We start from the raw sequence: 19,846 nt of genomic DNA on the forward strand, positions 1-19,846 counted from the left end.
CATGACCGTGGGCCGAGCACCCCTCAGGGAGGGGACACTGGGGGTTGGGGGCGTCAGGGGCTCCCACACTACGTCCTGGGGAGGAGGTGTGGGCAGCCTACAGACCCCCAGGTGCCGCCCACCCTCTGAGCGACCACAGCGCACGGAGCACTTCTCAGAGTCCGTTTATAAAAAACCACCACGTGCAGTACCGGCACTGAGGGCGTGGACCGGGCTGCCGGAGCCCGCCCCTCCCTGGCAGCCTGATGCAGGCCGGGCTGGGAGGCCCAGTGGGAGAGTCCGGGGCCCCAGGCCTGCTCCGGCACCCGGGTCCGAGGCGCAGGGCGGACGAGGCCCTGCCCTCAGCCTGGGGAGGCTCTGGCGGACTCTGCAGTGACCTCAGCGGGACAGCCTGCATCCGAGGCCGGTGACAGGAAGAGGCTCCCTGCTTACAGGGAGAGCCACGGGAGTGGGCCGCAGTGACATCTGGCAGCCGAGACGGGGCACGGCGCAGTCTCTCTGTCCATCCTCTAGCCACGCCCTGCGCCCGCCCCTCCGGGTCCTGCCCGCCACGGGCCTGGGCTACTGGGCGGGCTGGGCACCAGGCCCCGCGGCGGCCCCGTTCTCCTGGGGCGTGCTGGACAAGTGGAAGAAGGTGGTCCTCATGGCTTTGTGGCAGGTGTCCATGAGCTGGGGGATGTCGTCGACGGTGAGGCCGCTGGTGGGGATGGCGTCCAGGACCTCCACCTTGATGGTTCCTGCGGGGGGGTGGGCGGGGGTCAGTGGCCCGGGGCCAGGCACCCCACCCGTGCCCACCGCCCCGGCTCCCACGCCGTACCCTCTCCTTCCTCCTCTGCCCGCAGAAGCCCCCCCCCTTCAGCCCAGGGGGCCCAGCCTTCCCTGCGGAGCCCCCCCTCGCAGGGGGGGCCCCGCCAGCCGGTTTCCTCCCGGGACACTCGGCCCCCTGGGTGGCTGGTTTCCACTCACACTCAGCTCCTAAGTACACACTCGGGGCTGGGAGGACTGCGACCCCCCCACCGAGCACCCCCCCCCCCCAAGGAAATGTCCTCCTGGCTCCTCCCCTGCCACCTTTCAACCTTGGGCCCCACCTTGGCACCTGAGCCCCAGGGTGACACCTGGAGGGAAGGGCAGGGGTCTCGAGCTCTGGGGCCCATGGGAGTGGGGGTGCCCGGGAGGCTGCTGCTCCCGTGAGCTGGGCCCGGATGCCCGGGCTCACGAGCCCCCCGGCACTGGAGCCACGTCCACCTCGGGCCCCCGAGCTGTGGGCAGCCGGACCTGTGTGTGCGGACTCAGGGACACAGCCCACCTCTGGGGGCCTCCGTTTCCTTACTCAGGAAACGGCCCGTGACCACTCACCTGGGCCCCTGGCCGAGGCTCTGTGTGTCCCCCAACCCCGAGTGGTTAGTGTGGCGGGGGCCAGACCTTTAGTAACCCCCAGAAATGGGGACTGCACTCCCCGAGGGGCCTGGGCCAAGTGTGCATGGCGCTACCTGAGGTGAAGCGCTTCGTCCTGGGGCTGTAGAAGGAGGAGAAGCTGGAGTACACCACGGGGATGATGGGCACCTGTACATGGAGACCAGGGCAGCCTGAGGACGACTGGAGCCGCCGCCGGGCCGCCCTGCCCAGGGTGGGCTCGTGGGGGAGCCCGGCCTTCCCCGCCGCCTGCCTCACCTTGGGATTGCTCCCAGCACCTGCGGCTACCAGACAGGCGCCGTGTCCGACCTCAGGGCCCTTCCACACGCTAACCCTCCAGGCAGGTGGCCCAGAGGGCCACAAACTCATCCTGTATACCTTCATTCAAGCGTCACCTCCTCCAGGAAGGCTTCCTAGGTTGGCATATATCCATCACATTCACATCTGTGCCCCCCACTGGGTCCTAAGATCACCTTGGAGGGCAGGACCCCGATGACCTGGGGGGCAGGACCCTGTCCAGTGCAGCTGGAGGAGGCCATCCTCTGTCCCCGAAGGCTGGGGGCAGAATCAGCTGGGGGAGGGGGCAGGGCCTGCTGACCTTCCTGGAAAACGCCAGGGTCAAGTCCAACGGTGACTGCAAGGTTGGAAGTGCTGCCTGGGATAATCATTAACCCTGCAGCTGGGGAGCCTCTCCCCGGGGCCAGCAGGGGAGGGGGGGCAGCCTGAGAACCCAGAGAGGGTACGGTCCAGAGGGCCCTGCGGGGGGGGGGGGGGGGGCACAGGCCATGACAGCGAATGACGTGAGACTGGCTAAGGCTGCTGCTGCTGCTGCTGCCCCGCCACTGCCCCCTCTTCTCCCACGGGGTGGGCCCCTCCCCCACACCACCAGCAGAGGAAGTGACGTCAGCCTGGGGCACGCGGCAGGGTGCCCTCCACCTCCCCCCTGGCAGCGTCTGCACCCCTAGGACATTTGCTGGGGCCTCCGGCAGGAAGGCTCCCGGGCCTTGCTCCGGGCCACCGCTAGGGGGCGCTAGAGGCCGCCTGTCGCAGGTGGAAGCGGGAGAAAGGCTGCTGCCCCCACCGACTCCCTGGACCCGGTGGTCTCCCTATAAGAACCCCCACCCCACAGGGCCGGGGGTGGGACAGGGTACCCTTGGCCCACCAGGAGGTCCCCTCACTCAGGGACAGATGTACCCTCTGCCTCTACCGCATCACCCACCGCAGGCCCCAAGGCCCCTCTGAGCCGAGCTGTATCCCAGAGGCCCAGGAGCGAGGGCGAGGGGGGGGGGCGGGGCGGGGGGGCGGTGAGGTCCCACCCAGGCCCCGCCCCCGCCTCAGGCCCTGCTGGCCCACGCCCACTGCCCACTCCAGACCCACCCCAGCCAGGAGTGCGGGGGCGAAGGAGCACTCAGCCAGCCGCTGCTGCCTCGTCTGCAACCCGGCTCGCTCGGGGCCCCTCCTGGCTCGTCCCCGCGCCCGAGAAGGCGCCCCCTTAACGCGCAGCAGGTAGCGGTGTGGGGGGGGGAGGCGTGAGGCCCTGCCGCCCGCCCAGGAGAGGCCGGCCCGTGTGCGCTCCCTGCCCCAGCCCCAGCGGGCAGTCACCCGCAGCCTTAAGCCAGCCTGGACCGGCTTCCCCAACCCCGCAGCAGCCCCAGGAGGGCGAGACCCCTGCGCACCTGGGCCTGGACGGCCAGGTAGAAGGCGCCTTTCTTGAAAGGCAGCAGGTCCCCGTTGTCGTTCCGTGTGCCCTCGGGGTAGATCCACACTTTCAGCTGCAGGGAAGAGGAGAGGCGGGAGTGGGGCCGGGGGCGGCGGTGCGCGTCATCCTCAGGGGCCCCCTTCTCCACCGAGCCCGCCCCCGCTCACCGCGGGAGGGCCCCGCCCCCGCTTTTCCGCGCCCTTCCCAGACGGGCGCGGGCGACACGTGTGTTACGCCCAAAGGCGGCCTCGCCGTGGGGCTGCGTCGCCGCCTGCCATTTCCCGCCACGAGGAGCGGGAATGCTCCCACACCAAGCAGGTCTTGCCCCCGCCCCTGCACCCCTCCCCCCCACACGCACACACTCACGTTCTCCTGGGTCATGCGCTGGCCCACTTCGGCCATCACGGTCATGGCCGTGCTGGAGCGCTGCCGGTTGATGAAGACCACGCCCCCGAGGTACATGATCAGGCCCACGGACCCCGTGAAGAGCAGCTCGCGCTTGGCGATCTGCACGCAGCGCTCGGGGAGGATCTCCATGAGGCCTGTGGCGGGAGGGGCGGGGGAGGCAGGGGCTCAGAGCCCGGGGCTGGCCGCTCCCTGGGCCCTCCCCGCCCACGGGCCGGGGTGGAGCTGCACCTTCCCGCCGGCTGCCTGCCTGGGCGAGTCCGCAGGCCCCCGGAGCTCCCTGCCACCCACCCGCAGGGGAGCTGAGCAGAGCTCCCTGCTTTCAGTGAGCCCCCGGCGGGATGACACATGCGGCCGTGGCAGGAAGCTGGAAGGAGGCCCAGCTTCCCTGGCCTGGGGCAGCCCTCCCCGCCCCCCAACCAGCCCAGACCCGCGGGCCCTCGGCCTACCCATCATGTCCAGGATGCTCTGGTGGTTGGAGACGATGACACAGGGGTGGTCCACCGTCAGCTTCTGGCGGCCCTTGACTTCAAAGCGGAGGCCGTACAGGTACTTGAAGGACCGGACGAACCAGCTGATGATGCTGCAAGAGAAGACAGTGCCAGTGAGCGGAGGCCCCTGGGACCCTGGGCGGGAGGGCGTGGTGACGCGGCAAGGAGACCCCCACTCACGCTTCCCCGGGGCTGGCCACGCAGCCCTCACTCACCGGCCCTCCAGAGCCCTCAGGTCCTGCCCCTCGTGGGGTGGCCGAGGGACGCCCTGCCTCCAGCCACCGCAGCCCCCAGGAGCCAGGCCTCAGGGGGTGGACCCTCAGCACGGGCGCCCACTTCCCCACCCATGTTCCAGGGGCCCGCCCTTGTCACCCGCTGGGCCCTCAGCCCACACCCCTGCGTGTGCGGCCAGGTGGGGACCCCGCCGGAAGGGGGCTGCAGGCTGAGAGCTCCGGGGACAGGCTGGGTCCGGTTCTCGGCCGAGTCAGCGACGGAAGGACCCGCCGTGGGAAAAAGGCACCCGACAGCGAGGGCCAGGTCCCACCCACCCACTCCAGGGAAGGAGACCCAGGGGGATCGTGACTGTCCCCTCCAGGCGGTGCCCCGCCAGGAAATACGCCCAGGTACCGAGTGGAGACCTGTACCGGGCGGTCAAGCTGCTTCCGGAAGGATGGGGACCCATGCTGAGGGGGCACCCAGGCCGTACCCCTCGCCCTCCCGACCAACCTCCCCCCACTGCCTGCAGAGCAGGACCCGTGTCCCCTCTCACAGAGGAAGCCCTGGGCCCAGCAGGTCACAGGAGACGCCGCTGTGGGGTCAGGATGCCCGCAGACCCCAGGCTGAGCCCCGGGAGGCTGCCCCGGGGGTGCGAGGGGCCCGCTGGCACGGGCGGGGGGCTTCCGTCCTCCGCCTGCACACAGGGCTGGGTCGGCCGGCGGCTGCCTGGGTGCAGCGGGTGCCAGGAGGAGGGGGAGCCTCAGACCCTGCTCTGCGGCCGCTTTGCTGACACCTGGGACAGGACGGGTGCCCTGCGGGGGCCAGCACTGGGACTCGAGCTCACTGCTTTGTGGGCCCCCCCGCCGGCAGGGCCCCAGGGTCCTCCTGTGGGCAGCAGGGGGCTAGGGGTCTGCCACCCACTCACCCAGGGGTCCCTACCACGTGTCTCCCAGGAGATCCCGGGGAAGGTGCTCCCCAGCCCCCACGTCTACGGCAGTCAGTCCCTGCGGGATGGAAGGGTTTCCCCGCCCCGGCTCAGGGCGCACATGGCTCGGCGGCAGCAGGGACAGTCCCACCGCTGTGCAGCCTCTGCCACCACCGTCCTCTCCAGGACGGTCCGTCTTCCCACACGGACGCCCGGTCCCCAGGAACCCCCACTGCCACCCCTGCCCCGGCCCTGGCCCCCGGCCCCACCATGGACTCCCTGTCCCTGTGGGTCCGCCTCCCCCCTGCAGGGACCTCGTGGGAGTGGGGCCTCGCAGGACCGTCCTTCTGTGTCTGAAAGGCAGACCCCTGACCGGCCGCGTCTCTCTCGGAGCCTAACTCCAGGGGGAGGGCAGGCAGTCCCCGTCGCCCTGCGCTGCAGGCGGGGACACCCAGGCTCAGGAAGGTGCCGCAGGTGGCCCTGGGCTGTGCCGTCCGGGCCAGACCCGCGGGGCCTCCTGCCCTGCTCCTTCCCCCAGAGCCTGTTTTCTCTCTGCTTCTCGGGCCCCTGCGAGGACTGAAGGGGCCAAGGAAGGGGAGGACACAATCAGGCAACTCAAGAGAAGAAAAACGTCAGGTCCCATATGCACAGAAAAAGCCCCGCCTCACAGGCAGTAGGAGAAACGCCCACCCAATCAAGAACGCCCTGCCCTGGGCCAGGGGGCTCGGTCGGTTGGGGCGTCGCCCCGGCACCAGAGGTTCCGGGTTCCATTCCCAGGCAGGGCCCATGCCTAGAGGCTGCGGGTTCGATCCCTGGTCAGGGTGCCTGTGGCAGGCAGCCAATCAATGTTTCTTTCTCTCTCTCTCTTCCTCCCTCTCTAAAATCAATAAAAACATACCCTCAGGTGAAGATTAAAAAAAAAAGACAACAGAACGCCTTTTTCTCCACCTCCTGATCAGCAGGGATAACAAGCTGCTGTCAGGGGAGGCGCTGGGGCCCGGGCGGAGGCGGCGGCCGCCGCAGGGCAGGTTGGCAGCAGCAGCCCTGGGGCCGAGTCCCTGTGACCCGGAACGGCCTCTCGGGGGGTCCCCGGGAGGGGGGCCGCCCGGGGCGGGGGCAGGGCAATGAACCAGGGTCCGCATCACAGCCCGCGGCAGCCAGGGACACCGCCCTCGACCGTGCAGACCTGCGTTTATTATTTCAGCAGGAGCTCCCGACCCCTGACCCCGTGACTCCCGGTGGGGCCGCTGGCCTGCTCTCCGCACCCAGCGGCACAGGGCCACTCAGGCCACGCAGGGGATGACGGTGGTGTCCCCGGGGCAGTAGGATTTACTGTTGTTGTTTTACCTCCTGTTTTTATGCTGTGGTAAAGCCCCGGCAGGGTAGCCCAGTGGGTTGGAGTGTCATTCTGATGCACCAGGGTTGTGGGTGTGACCCCTGGTTACGAACATCAGCCAATGAGTACGAGCACCAACAAGTGGGGCAACCAATCGGTGTTTCTTTCTGTCCTTCTTCTTCCCTGGCTCCCTCTCAAATCAGTAAGTTAAAAGAAAATTTGCCCTGGCTGGCGTAGCTCAGTGGATTGAGCGCGGGCTGCAAACCAAAGCATCGCAGGTTCGATTCCTAGTCAGGGTACATTCCTGGGTTGCAGGCCACGACCCCCAGCAACCGCACATGGATGTTTCTCTCTCTCTCTTTCTCCCTCCCTTCCCTCTCTAAACATAAATAAATAAGTAAAATCTTTAAAAAAGTAGAAAAAGAAAAGAAAAGTTTATTGTGGTCTAAAACATTATCATCACTTCCACCATTTTCCAGCACCCAGCCCAGCGGGCATTAGGGGCACCCGCATGACCGTGTGGCCCCCACCGCCACCGCCACCCTCTCCAGGACTTGCTTTCTGTGTCTGGGGCCGGCGCTGCCTGCCTGCCGCCGTTTCCGACGGGGAGAGACGCCGTGTCCCGAGCTCCGCCAGCAGAGCGCAGCAGAGGGCTCTCCGCCACGCCGCTCCGCAGGTCCCTGCCAGGGCCGGGCAGCCTGGCTGGGCCGGGCCGGGCCGGCGGGACCCACGGCTCAGGAAGGACACAGCCGGCCAGACAGGGGGGCTGCAGGAGGCGGGGGGCTGCAGGAGATGGGGGGCTCCCCCGGAACACACTCTCGACGCTTTTGCAGAGAACTGCGCTCGCACGGAACTAAAACACGCCACAGCTGGCGTGGCCGCTGGGAGCTTCCCCAGAACGGCGCGTCCTGGGAGTGGGTCAGGCCCGGGGTGTCCTCGGGGGCAGGCCGTTCCTCCAGTCTCCCCTCTCCCGGCGTCCCGCCCCCCCCCGCCCCCGCCTTCAGGGTTTTCCGTGACCGTGTGGGGACGTGTGCGCCGCCACCACGGTCTGCCCGTGTTTCCTCGAAGACCGGGACGCAAGCCCGGCTCTGCGGGCGCCTGCCTGTGCAAGCCCGGCCGTGAGGGTGCCCGCCTGTGCCAGGTGCAGGGCAGAGAACGCCGGGGGGCAGGGACACCCCCCACGGCCGACCCCGCTGAACACCCACTGTGCTCCGAGCACCGCACCAAGGGCTCCGCCTGAGCTCAGGCAACGACCCCACAGAGTGTGTCTGCACACGCAGTGTGTCCGCCCTGCAGGCGAGGAAGGTGGGGCTCCGAGGAGTTCAGGGACTGCCCCGAGGTCACCCAGCAGGGGGCCGGAACCACGCCGTACCCTGGCGTGAAGAGTGTGCCGGGTGCCAGGCTGAGGGTGGGCCGGCTGGGGGCAGGGGAGAGGCTCAGCATTGCAAAACTCCAGGCGGCCCTCTGAGCCTGCCCCCCCCCGCCCCCTCCCTTGGGGCCCCACCCAGCCTGCCAGCAGGGCCAGAAGTGGCTCTGTCCCCTCGCCTCCCCAGAGCCTAGAAGCAACTGTCACACCCAGGCTGCCCCGGCCCAGCCCAGGCCCCATCCTGAGAGTCAGCCCTCCCCGGCCCAGAAGCCTGGGGCAGATGTCAGCAGGGCTGGCCCTGGGACATGGCCACACAGCCCTGGTCGCTGTCCCACACTCTTCAGCCCCCAACTCCACGACCGTGCAGGGGAGGCCACTGGGGGTGAAGCCAAGGCCACCTGAGGCCCAGGTGACCAGCGTGAGCTCTCCATGGCAGGGCAGGTGCCCCGCGGAGCCGGCTCCTTGCAACCACCTGTGCGAGTGGCCGGCTCCCTGGCCCGCCTGGCACCCTCTCGGGAGCCCTTTCCGCCACCGCAGATCAGCACCGTGCACACCACAGTGGTCTGGGCCCGCGGGGGCCAGACCGGGCTCCTGGCGGCCGGCAGCCTCGGACCACCTGCGCTCGGCCCCAGGACACCTGGGCCGCTCGGGAGCTCTGGGTCAGACGGACCGCCTATGGGTCCTGACGCCCTTCCCCCGGCTGCGACCCTGGCAACCCACTGGACCTCCCTAAGCTGCCGTCCCCGCCTGCGGAATGGGAAGGCCGGGGCGGCACCCGTGGAAACTGCAGGGGCCTGGGAGTCCGTCCGCACAGGGAGCGGCTGTGACGGCAAGGACACAAAAGGACCCGGGGCGAGTGAGAGCAGACCCGCCCCAGCCTTGGCCAGCCCGGGCCTGCCCGGCCCCTGCTCCCGGGAGCCGGCAGACAGGTCAAGGCTAGGCCGGGCGACCTGCCGACCTTTGCCCTCAGCCCCTGGACACGTGGGCTGGGTGGCCCCGGGAGACCTGGGCGGCCGTCTCGGACAAGCTGCGGCGGCAGTCCCCAGCCAGACCCCACAGGGCAAGGGACGCGGTGGGGCTCCCTCGGGGGCGGCCCCGTCGGGAGGCAGCACGGAGGGCCCTCGGGTGCCCCGGGGAAGCCGCCTGGCTGACGAGCGGCGTGTTCCACCAGGCGTCACAGGAGCTGGAGCCCGGGAAGGGGCAGGAGCCGGGGACTGGGACAGGGGCTTCCCGCCTGCACAGACGCCCAGAGGCGCTAAGAGGGGGCGCGCAGGAGCCGGGTGGATCCGGGGAGACCCTCTCAGCCTCATGAAGGAGCAAGTCTCCGGGGCCAAGCGCTGGGGGGAGCTCTGGTTTCTGGGTCCAGCGGACAGTTTGTCCCAGCAGGACAAGAGGGGGCCTCCCCTCGGTTCTGGGGCCCCAGGCCGGCCCCCATGCAGCGCGTCCCCCCCCAGGCACACCCCCCCCCCGAACCCAGGACTGCACATTGCCGGCAGCACTGGCGAGGAGCTGGCCCTTCCAGATTTAAACCCAGACCAGCACCGGCAAGTCCCCCGGCCCGTGCAGCCCGTTCTCCCCTCCCCACGTTTGGTGCAGGTGCCGCGCACACAGACCGAGGGCCTCGCTGCCCCGCCTCCCTTGCAGCTAAAGGCCACACTGCCCTGGCCACAGGACGGATGTGGAAACACGTGGGCCGGTCCCCGGAGGTCCTGCCCCAACGGCGGCCTGCTGGACACTGGGAACAGTGCGGCCACGGGACAGAGGAGCCGGCAGCTCTCGGTGGCCCCGGGCCACGCAGCTGTGGTCCACTTTGTTGCGTGGAAACGCAAACCCTGGTTAAGCCGCCGTCACTGCACTGGGGTTTCACGGCCCCGTAGCAGAGCCCACCCCTCACACACACCCAGCTTCCCTGGATTTCGCCATCCTCTCTGCCAGACGGGTGTGACGAGGGCATCTGGCTCCCGGAAGGGGACTCGCTGCCCGTCCCCAGCGCGGCACCCGGGGCACCACCAGCCCGCGAGGGTCCTCGGTGGTCTCGGGCCCCAGCCCAGTCAGGACAGAGTCAGCCTCCACCTGTCCGCTCCCAGGCCCACTCTGAACTCCGGTCTAGACGGCAAACGCCCCCTTGGGTGCCCACCCAGAGTCGCACGGGGAGGGGCCCTTGCTGGGGGGGGTGGGGGATGGAAAGTGGGGGGCCGGCAGAGCGGGGGTGCCTCCCACCAAGAGCTCAGGGCTTCCCCAGAGCCTGGTCGCCAGCCCCGCAGCGCCGCCCCGGCCCCTGGTGATGGGCGGCGGGGAGGACGAAGGGAAAAGCGTGGGTCCTGGAGCCGCTGTCCACTCCCTGGCTCTGCCACGGCCCCTCCCAGCTCCGGGGCCCGGCCACCCCTCCCTCTCCCTCTCCCTCCCCAAGGCCCTAGTTTCTCGTTGCTCCTCTGAGCCTCAGACTCCTCGTCTGCATCAGGGAACACGCACGCACAGTCCGTCCCCGGGGTCGGGGCTTCTGCGGCCGCAGGGGGGCTCGGGAGCCGAGTGCAGCGGGAGGGCCCTTCGGGGAGCAGGATGGGGCCGGAGACGGCCAGGCCCCCGGGGTGCTCAGGGCTCCGGGGCTCACTGGGCAGACTTGGGGGTCCATCCCGGCAGGGGCCCGAGACGAGGCGCACACCCTTCATTCCGCGCCGCCCCCTCCTCGGCCTCCGTCCTCCCAATCCCGTCCCGGACCAGCCACCTACAGCGACCCAGCACCTCTCCTCCTCTGCCCCCACGGCCGGCCGCACCCCTGGAAGCCCACGCGCACGGTCACCCCACCCTGACCAGCGCTGGGGGCCGTCGCTGTGGCCCACCCCGTGGGGGCTGAGGGGTCGCCGCTGTGGGGGTCTGGGCACCCTCGCCCCACCTTCACCCTCGAGAGAACGGGGCGCCTGCTGCTACGTGCTGCAGGGGCCCCTTCGCAGAGCCTGGGTCTGGGGGCTGCCCCGGGGGGGAGGGGGGCACCATCAGGGCGTCAGGGGCCGAGCAGGACACCTGCACACCAGGCCCCGGGCTGCGGAGAGCCCCGGGCCGCAGGGGTAGGCCAGGCCCAGCCACCAGGCCGGCGACTCCTGACTCAACCCCAGCGGGGCAGCGCCGCCGGGAGAGCCGGTGAGGCCGTTTAAAAGACAAGGAAGTACACAGAAAGGTCACCTGATGACCCGGGGGGGGGGGGAGGGGAGGGTCACCTCCAGGATCTGCTGCCACTCTGCAGGTGGGGACTCCCTGAGGGCCCCAGGCCCTTGTCTCAGCCCCGCCTGCAAATTTAAGTACAGCCTGGGGCAACCCCGCCTGGGAGGGCCGGGGACCCAGGAGGAAATACTATTTCTGGAAGGAGTCCCTTCCTTCCCTCCCTGGAGGGCACGGGGGGGGGGGGGGGCACTCGCCTGCCTGAAAGGGCCTCACCTGGGCCCTGGGACACTCCAGCCATTTCAGTCTGTGTGGGGGGGCGGGGCCGGGGGTGGGGAGAGGTCACCACCGCCTGAAGACAGGGCCTGGGGACCCAGGCAGTGTGGGCCGGTCGGGGGCAGCAGCCCGCCCTGGCCAGGGCAGAAGCGAAGGAGGCCAGGAGCTCTCACCCACCACCCCGGAAGCACGGGAAGTCGGGGAGGGGGCTCACGCCAGGGTCCCCTCACCAGGCCACAGGCACCAGACTATTGCAAAACCCAAAGAGAAATGTCAGCAACAGCCGTGTCCTGCCGCAGAAACGGGGAGAAAGGACGAGAAGGAGCCCCCTCTCCGGCAGCCCCTCCAGCCTCTGACCCAGAGAGGTCATCAGGTCCTCTAGTCGGCCGGACCTGAGTCCCCACGCAGCACCGGACCCCTCCACCCTCCCCAACGGCTGGTCGCCGGGTCTGCAAAGTGTCCGGAGGAAAATTGCAGCCACCACCCCCTTCCTGCACCCGGGCTCCATCGCGGAGCCCCCCATCTTCGCGAGCAGAGAAAGGAAATGGAAGGAGGAACCTGCCGGGGAGCCCGGGACCAGGAGTGTTCATCACCTGCCGAGCAGGTGGGAGGAGGGGTGGAGAGGAGAGCGCCAGCCGGCGCCCCAGAGCTCCGGGTCCAGGCGGGGGCGGTGCTGCGCCGCCTGGGCCTCGCTGCCCCGCGGGGAAGCAGGTCGGAGCCTCTCCTGCCGTGGCCCAGGCCCCTTCCTCCCAAAAAGCGTCCGGCGCCACCCTCCGCCCGGGACCCCGCACCGAGCACGCCCCCCACAGGACTCAGGGACGCTGTGGCGCCGGAGGCCGCGACCTGTTTAAATCCGTCCGCGCCTGCTCCCCGTCCCCGCCCGGGGCCGGGGACATTGTGACGCCGATACCCTGGGATCCCTGCCCCTCCTCGCTTGCCTCCCGAGCCACGCGCTCCCCTCGCGCGCCGGTCCCGGAGCCGGAGAGAGGCGCGGGCGGGGCAGGAAGGAGGGAAAGGAGAGAAGAAAGTTGGGGAAGCGGAAGCAGGCGGCGCCCGGCGCTCCCCAGCCCTCCCCAGCCCTCCCCGGCCCGGCCCGGCGCTCCCCGGCGCTCCCCAGCCCGGCCCGCCCGCTTGCCTCATGTTCTCCACCGTCCGGCCGCCGTGGCGCAGCAGGCAGACAGCAGCGGCCACCGTGGAGACCAAGAAGCACAGCGCGCAGTAGAAGGAGATCTTGGCGTAGAAGTTGGCGGTGCGGTTCAGCTGCACGAGTAGCAGCAGCAGCAGTAGCGCCGCCGTCAGCCACGGCCAGAACTCCATGGCCGGATCCCCGCCGGGCGGCGGCGCCCTCGGGGCCCAGACGGCACTAGCCTCGGGCTCCCAGCCTGAGCTCCGGCCGCGGGCGCGACGCAGACTCGCGGACTGGCGGCGGCTCCCCTTCGTCCCCGCCCCGCCCGCGCCCCTTATTGCGAGGACCGAGGGGCGGGGCGGCGCGGGGTGGAGAGAGCGCGCGCGCCAGGGAAGCGGCTAGGTGCGGCGCACCCCGCGCAACTCCCTCGGCCACCGAGTCACCTCGCTCGGGCGCCGCCCCCATCCCAAGGCCCAGCCCGCCCTACTCAGTGTCATCCGCACGGCCTGGCCCCGCCCCGCGTCTCGCCCCCTTTACGCCGCCGCCCGGGCACCTAGCCTCCCCTGCCGCACCCCCCTCGAAGCCCTGCATCCCGGCCGCGGGGTCGCCGGGCCTCCGGCTCCGCGCCCCCCCCACTCCAGGCCTCCTCGCCTGCCCCCTGTTCCCCGCCGCCCGCCACCACCGTTGCGCCAGAGCCCAGACCACGGCTCCAAAGGCGGCCCAAGGACGTAGCCGCCCATGCCACTCCCGTGGCCAAACAGATGGGCCCTTGAAACACACTCGAGTGACCAACGGCCAGCTGGACAGGCAGCCTGCTCCCCCCCCTGGGCCCCCTCAGGCAACCCTTTAGGCCACTGGGGGGCTTGGTGGGCAGCACCCGAAGGGGGCAGCAGGAATGGGGCGTTTTTCTGGGCGGGGCTTTTGGTGCCGGCATTGGGTGTCAGGAACAGTGTCACCCGGCTACTCCTGGTGCGGGGCCAGCGGCAGAGATCAGGCGACTGTGTTCACATCAGCGGGGCGCCCGGCCAGCCCGGCAGGACAACGGGCAGGTGGCACTGGCTAAGGGCGGGGAGGGAGGGGCCCTGCCAGGGTGTTCCAGACCTTTGTGGGGACTCGCCGCGGGGACCGATCTGAGTGTGTAACGCTGAGCTTCCTTCCTGCCCACGTGCTCTCCACCTGGGGGTGGGGGCTGTGTTTGTGGCAGCTCGGAAGTGCCCCCCGCCCGCCGGGCCTGAGGGCGTCAGCGGGGATGTCACTGGCCTCTCGCTGCTCTCAGATGCGGCCGGGACCTGTTGCTGAAGTCAGTCCCCGATGACCCCTCCCCCCACCGCTCCGTTTCCTCTGACAAATGCAAAACCCGCACTCTTGAGATGAGTGGGGCACCTATGGCCCTCGGAGGGGCAGGACCCCAAGAGGTTAGGAGCTCCCCGAGTTCTCAGCCGCCCCTCGGAGTGGAGTCTCGCGCCTGGGCCCGCACCTGAGGGCACTGTGCAAGAACGCCTTCCTGGCCTTCCCTGGGTCAGCCTCCGCCACCCACCAGACCACGATTTTGTGTCTGTTTAGAGAACGCACTGCTCCCTCTTCCCACTCCCGGGGCAGGATACTGCTGCCCCCTCAGAGGGGGCCTGAGAACCCCCCCGGAGGGTTCACGGCCCCCGGGTCGACAGTGGGGCTCTGGAGAGATGTGGGTGGGTGCAGGGGGGGGCCCTCCCGCCGGTGGTTCTGCAGGGAGCCGGGCAAGGGCGGGAATGTAGGCTGGATCAGGGTGGGCTTCCGGGAGGAGGCATAGCGGCGTCTCGGGATGCAGGTCCTGCGGGTCCGCACGGGATGGGGGGAATCCAGTCCTCACCAACCCCAGGGCAGCAGAGGCCCTGTTACCCGAGGGCCTGGGCACACCCACCCCTCACGCCCCTTCCCTGGCCAGCCTCACACTGCTCCCTGCACTCCCAGGCCCTCGTCCCACACCCGTGTGTCTGTGGGTTTGCGGCGCCCCTCCCCCACCGGAATGGCCGGTCCACCGGCCTTTGCCTGTTCTGTTCACTGGAGTGTCACCAGCACTGAGAACAGTCGATGCCTGGCACACAGTAGGTGCTCGACAGAGACTCCTCCAGTGCAGATGCACCCCCATCTTACAGACGACAGGATACGGGGCTCCCTGGGACAGTCACCCAGACAGTGGCAGGAGGAAGCTGGCCCCGTCGCCGTGGCCCGTGGCCGGCGCTGGGCAGGACAGGCCGCCCCGTCCTGCCCTCGCTGCTGCGCCCTCAGATGGACAGACAAGAGGCGGTTACCCAACGCCGCCTCCTTCCCCAGTTCCGTTCTCCCCTGGGGGAGATGTTGAAAGACATCGTCCACTTTCCCTCTCGCAACCAGGGGGAGGTGGGGGGAGGGCTGGGCCCGAGGGGGGCCGGTGGAGGGGGCATCAGAGGTCCAGGATCTGAAACTAATAGTCACGCTGTCGCTCCGACGTCCTGTCGGGAAACGAAGGGGGTGGCACGGGCCGACCCCATCTCCCCATCTCCCTGCAGGACGCGGTGGGAGAAGGGCCACGCTGCCTCGGTGGGCGGGGCGCACGCCGTCCTGCTGGCCCTCCCAGGGCACCCTGAGTCTCCTCAGCTGCCCCCCGGGAAGAAGGTCGCCGGTCACCCCCGAGTCAGCCCCACCCGCTCTGGGCAGCAGCTGAGAGCCCTCCAGGGTATTTGCTGGGGCCCGGCCAGGGAGCACATGGGCATCGGGTGACTCAATTGAGGCCGAGCTGGCACCACCTCCTGGGGCCCTTGAGAGCCCACAGCCTGCGGGGGGGGGGGGGGGGCGGACACCGCTGGGCATGGGGCACTCTGGCTCCCGCACGCAGATTGGCCAGAGGCTGAGCAGGCCACAGGCCTGACTCCCGCGGCCACCCCCGCTGGGGGCCAGGGTGGGGCCCTGGATTTGGTCTAGGTATCTCTCGGGTGGGTCGGGCTCTGGAGGGAGGGCCTGAGGCTCTCCAGCGCTGGAAGTCGCGTGAGGGACCCCCACCCCCCGCCACGTGGCATTGCTGGAGGGGGAGGGGTGCCCGGCCTCGGAAGTCTGCGTCTGCTTCCGTCTCAGGGCGCCCAACAGCACCTGAGCCTCCCAGAGGAGAGGGACGCCTGTCCCAGGCCTGCTCCGGGGCCCTCCGACTGGGCCTCTCGCACCCCAGCACGTGGGGCACGACCCCTTCCGGCCTGCCTGGGAGAAAGCCAGACCCGTCGAGAGCCGGGGATGGGAGGGGGTCTCAGCAGCCCCACAAAATTGGGTGGGGGCCAGGAGAGGATGGCTGCACCGCTGGCCCGGTGCCCGCCTCCCGGGAGAGCCGGGCCCTGGGGCGCCCGCTGCGCTGGGCCTGTGCGCGCAGACCTCCGGGCGGGGGCGCCACCGGGAGCGGACGCTGTCCTGCCACCTGTAAATAGAGCGGCCTGTGAATCTTTCATGGGCTTGTGCTTAAAAATAGATGAGGGGAGGCCTCTGGGCCCGATGCCTGGGGCCCGGCTCGGGGCTGGGGCCGCAGACTCCCCGGGGAGGCCGGGAGGATGGTGAGGGCCACGGGGCGGGCCGGGGCACACGTGGCCGGGGCGGGGACAGGGGTCCCGGGCTCTGGGGCCAACGGGAGACCACCCCCTGGATGTGCGGTCCAGCCGCTGGGCCACAGGCTGGGAAGGGGGGGCCCAATGGGGCAGAGGCCCGGGGATGCCCCACCAGCTACCCCGCCACTGACAGTGGCCAGTCCCCTGGTCTCTTGTGGGTCCCTAGGGAGGGCGTTGCCCAGCGCCCCCACCAGACAGGGGCAGGGGGCCTAGACCTGCCAGAAGAAACCCCCAAGGGGAGGCGAAGGGGAGGCACGATCAGGTGATCTCCCCCCTCCCTCCTCCCTCCTCCCTCCCCCGGCGGCCCTGCCCGACCCCTCTGGTGATCTCCAACCAGCCCTGCTTCTTGGGGCCTCAGTTTCCTCATCTGTGCCGGGGGACAATGACAGGCTCTTGGGGGCCCAGGGAGATTAAGCGGGACAGGCTGCGCGTGAGATGCCAGCCGTCGGCAGCTCTGCCTGACCCCTGGCCACCTCACCCATGGTCCAGTTGGCGGCCAGGCCCAGTCAGCTGCCGCAGCGCTCCCGGTCCTGCCGTTCCCGGTCCGGGCCGCCGGCTGAGGGGCCTCAGAGCTGCCTGGCCCCCACTGTCCTCCCTGTCACCGCCGAGGAGGGACCCGCCAGGCTGGGGTGTCCCCTCCATTCTCGAGGCCGGCCACCTGCCTCTCCCTCTGAGACTGGGGCGGGGGGACAGTGGGGGTGTGGGGCGGGGGAGCTCTCCCCGGGCCCAGGCCTCCTTCAGCCCCCACCCAACCTGCTGCATCCTGAAGCCCTGGAGAACTCCCCCAAGGGGCCAGTGTGCTCCCCCCACCCCCCCCACCCCCGCTCCTCTGTGGCCAGGCAGGGTGTCCTCCTGTGAGCACTGCCCCTGAGGCCACCTGGCAAACCAGGCAGCCGGGGACCCGGCACTCAGACGAGTGGCAGAAGGTGGGCCGGAGCTCAGCCCTGGCCTCTTCCCGCCGTCTGCGGCCACGGAGCCGTCCCTGTCCCCAGGGGCAGCGTCTCTCTGGCCAAGTGGAAGGAGAGGACACGGGAAGCCGGGCCCTCCCCGTGGGGGTGTGGGTCTTCCAGCCGCCTCTGCAGCCCCACAGCCACACCCCTGGGGCGACCCAGGTGGCCCACCCAGGGCTTTGGGGGCGGGGGGGGGCTTCCTCCTCCGGGCCAGGCGGCGACAGAAGAGGCGTCAAAACCTGGGGAGAATTTTTATGAGTTTATTTGCGTCAAACCGCCGACACGCGCCAGGAGGGAGGCGAGCTCTCCGGTGCAGCAGAGAAGGGACCTGGTCGGTGGCTTTTGTTTACGAGGGAGGGGACGTGAGGAAGGGCCGTGGGGGCGGGGCCGGAGGCCGGGACCGTTGACCAGAAGATGCAGACTCGCCAGAGGGCCAGCGCCCCCCCCCCTTTCTCCCGGGGACTCTGGCCCTTCAAAGACGCGTCAGCCCGGATGCACAGGAGCGATGCCAGGCCTGGAGGCCCCGGGTTATGGGCCGGGGCGCGGCCGCCGCGGTGACCTGCCTGGTGAGGAATTTATGATGGCATCGTCCCGGGAGGCGGTTTTCCACGGAGCCTCCATGTTCGTCCACGGCCCCCCGGGTGTCAAGGGAGGTCCTGCAGGGGCTCAGGGCCCGTGCGTGGTGGGAGCGGGAGCCCCGGGGCCCGGGGTGAGGGTGTGCCCACGACGGGAACTACGGCCACGGCCCTCCGGGCCCACCGAGCAGACCTGGCTCTCTGGCCTCTGGCCCTCGCCACGCCCATCACCACCCAGCGCTCTGCACTAATGAGTCCAAAGTCGCAGGGCGCGGGGGAGAGGTCGAAGGCCCTGCCCACGTCTGCCTGCTCGCAGGGCTCCCCTGAGTCAGAGCTCAGGGCAGGTGTGGCCGCCCCGTGACCCGGCCAGGCTAATGAGCCCTCGCGCTCATGGGCTTGGAACGCGCCCCGCCACCCCACCCAGACTCCTGCCGGTGCCGTCCCCGGGGAGGGGCAGGCTGGCTTCCGGTCTGGCCCGGGCGAACCCAGGACACGGGGTGAGATCTGAATGTGCCACACGCAGGGACGCTCCTTTCACGTGAGTGTATCCCACGTAGTGTTTGGGGCATACTTGCTCTGAGACACGTTCCTTGTTGTTTACGGGACGCTCAACGCTCACCGGTGTCTTGTGTTTCTGGCGAGCCTCCCGCAGACGAGGGCCAGAGCCCGGCGGCCTGGGACTCTGCCTCCCGGCCCCTGGGGCGCTCGCTGCCTGCCAGGTCTGCCAGCGGCTGGGCAGGCGATCGTTGGGCGGCACTGCCCTCTAGTGGACACTGCAGGAAGGCGGACGGAGCCCGGCGGCCGTAAGGTGGAGAAGGGCCCCAGGCTGCCTGACGCCTCCTCTGTGGACGCTCAGGGGAGGAGGGGGAGCAATCACGTGATCATCACCAGAGCCTCCCGCCCACCGGGGGCCAGCTGCCCACCAGTGAGCCCAAGGGTCCCCCGCCCAGGGCCAAAGAAGGGGCCAGGCTCTGGGGGCTGCCCCGGGTCAGGTGGGCCTGGGCCAGGGTGCAAAGCTGACTCCAGCGTGCGAAGTTGTGCGGAATTGGGGGGGGGGGCGGGGGTCTTCACGAGGTGCTTTCCTCGTTCTCGCCCTCTGCCCGGGTTGGAGCTTCCCTTCATCTCCTTGCTCGGAGCTCCCAGCGTAGGGCTGTCAGTCCCCCAGCAAGGCGGGGCGTCCGCGGACTGTCCCTCCCTGTTCCCTGCTCCGTGCACGTGGAGCAGGGGGCACAGGGAGTAGCTCTCGGGGCTGGGCCCCGAGGCTGCCCTGCGCTCAGCCCCTGGAGCCGGGGTCACTTCTCGGGCACCGTGAGGGCGGGGGTGCGGCCTGGCCCGGGGCCACTCGGCCTGCCGTGCTGGACTGACCACCGAGGCCCGGCAGCAGCCTCTGGGGAAGGAGGGGTTCTCAGCCTGGGACCTGTCTGTGCGTGTCCCCCAAGGACTCGAGGCCGGGGCCTCTGGGTGCACTGTCCCTCCCCGGCCCCCCAGCCCACCCCGGGGCACTGCCAACTGCTGGGCCAGCTTCCCTTCCCATGGACCTTGGAGGGACACCCGCAGCGAGGCCGAGATGCCCAGCCACGCTGGGAGTTCGCCCGTCGCTCTGCGGTGAGGACGCTGGAGAGGATGAGCCGGCGGCCCTCAGCAGGGGCGGGGTGGCGTCCCCTGCCCCTCACCTGCACCCACACACTGTGTGCGGCGCCCACGAGTGGGCCCAGCCCCCCGGGGGGCCAGGCCACCGCCGCCCACACCCTGGGGGGCTTCGGGGACGTGAACCTCGGCGGGAGGCGCTGAGGTAGAGCCAGTGCAGCGCCCTCGAGTAACACGGAATGTTGGGGTGCTTTTCCCAACAGTCACAGGGGCCCCAAAGTGCAGGGCTGTCCTCCACGCCCCACAGGCCGCAGTCTCGTGCCCCAGTGACGGGCCCGGGTCAGACCTGTCCCTCCGACCGCAGGGCTCTGCCCGCAGCTGTGACTAACGCCATACCCTTCCCCGTCCGTGCCCAGTCCCCTCCCTCTGCCCCTGCCCCCCTCACCTCCACTGCCCCCTCCCCCACTCCTGTTCCACCCCCACCCTGACCCCCTGGCTGGTCCTGCAGGAACTCCTGGAGGAACCACAGATGGACAAGGTCACCGTCCCGAAGCCAGCCCCCAGGAGGCGGAGGGGACCAGGGACTCGACAGCATCCAGAGCCGCAGGGTCAGTGGCCTGACCCTCTAGCTGTCCCTGCGCCTGGGCCATTCGGGATGAGCGTGCACAGGGTGACACATTGGTCAGCAGGGCAGGCCTGGGCCCTGCGGTGTGCGCATGT

General features: G+C 69.9%; 1 protein-coding gene across 2 annotated transcripts; it reads right to left on the reverse strand.

Annotated features, from left to right (window-relative positions):
* Positions 1-507: 507 nt before the first annotated feature.
* AGPAT2 (1-acylglycerol-3-phosphate O-acyltransferase 2) lies at positions 508-12,697 on the reverse strand. Of its 2 annotated transcripts, XM_036022439.1 has the most exons (8): positions 11,781-11,888; positions 8,876-8,878; positions 8,489-8,496; positions 3,967-4,100; positions 3,479-3,654; positions 3,090-3,185; positions 1,491-1,563; positions 508-737 (listed from the first exon to the last, which is right to left on the reverse strand). In XM_036022439.1, exons 1-8 carry the CDS (start codon positions 11,871-11,873, stop codon positions 562-564), a joined length of 759 nt encoding a protein of 252 aa, XP_035878332.1. In that variant the 5' UTR covers positions 11,874-11,888; the 3' UTR covers positions 508-561. The 2 variants fall into 2 exon arrangements, with proteins under 2 accessions (XP_035878332.1, XP_028378917.1); XM_028523116.2 differs by lacking the exons at positions 8,489-8,496; positions 8,876-8,878; positions 11,781-11,888 and adding an exon at positions 12,419-12,697.
* Positions 12,698-19,846: the final 7,149 nt, after the last annotated feature.

The sequence above is a fragment of the Phyllostomus discolor genome, chromosome 3 (assembly GCF_004126475.2).
Source record: "Phyllostomus discolor isolate MPI-MPIP mPhyDis1 chromosome 3, mPhyDis1.pri.v3, whole genome shotgun sequence".
NCBI lineage: Eukaryota > Metazoa > Chordata > Mammalia > Chiroptera > Phyllostomidae > Phyllostomus > Phyllostomus discolor.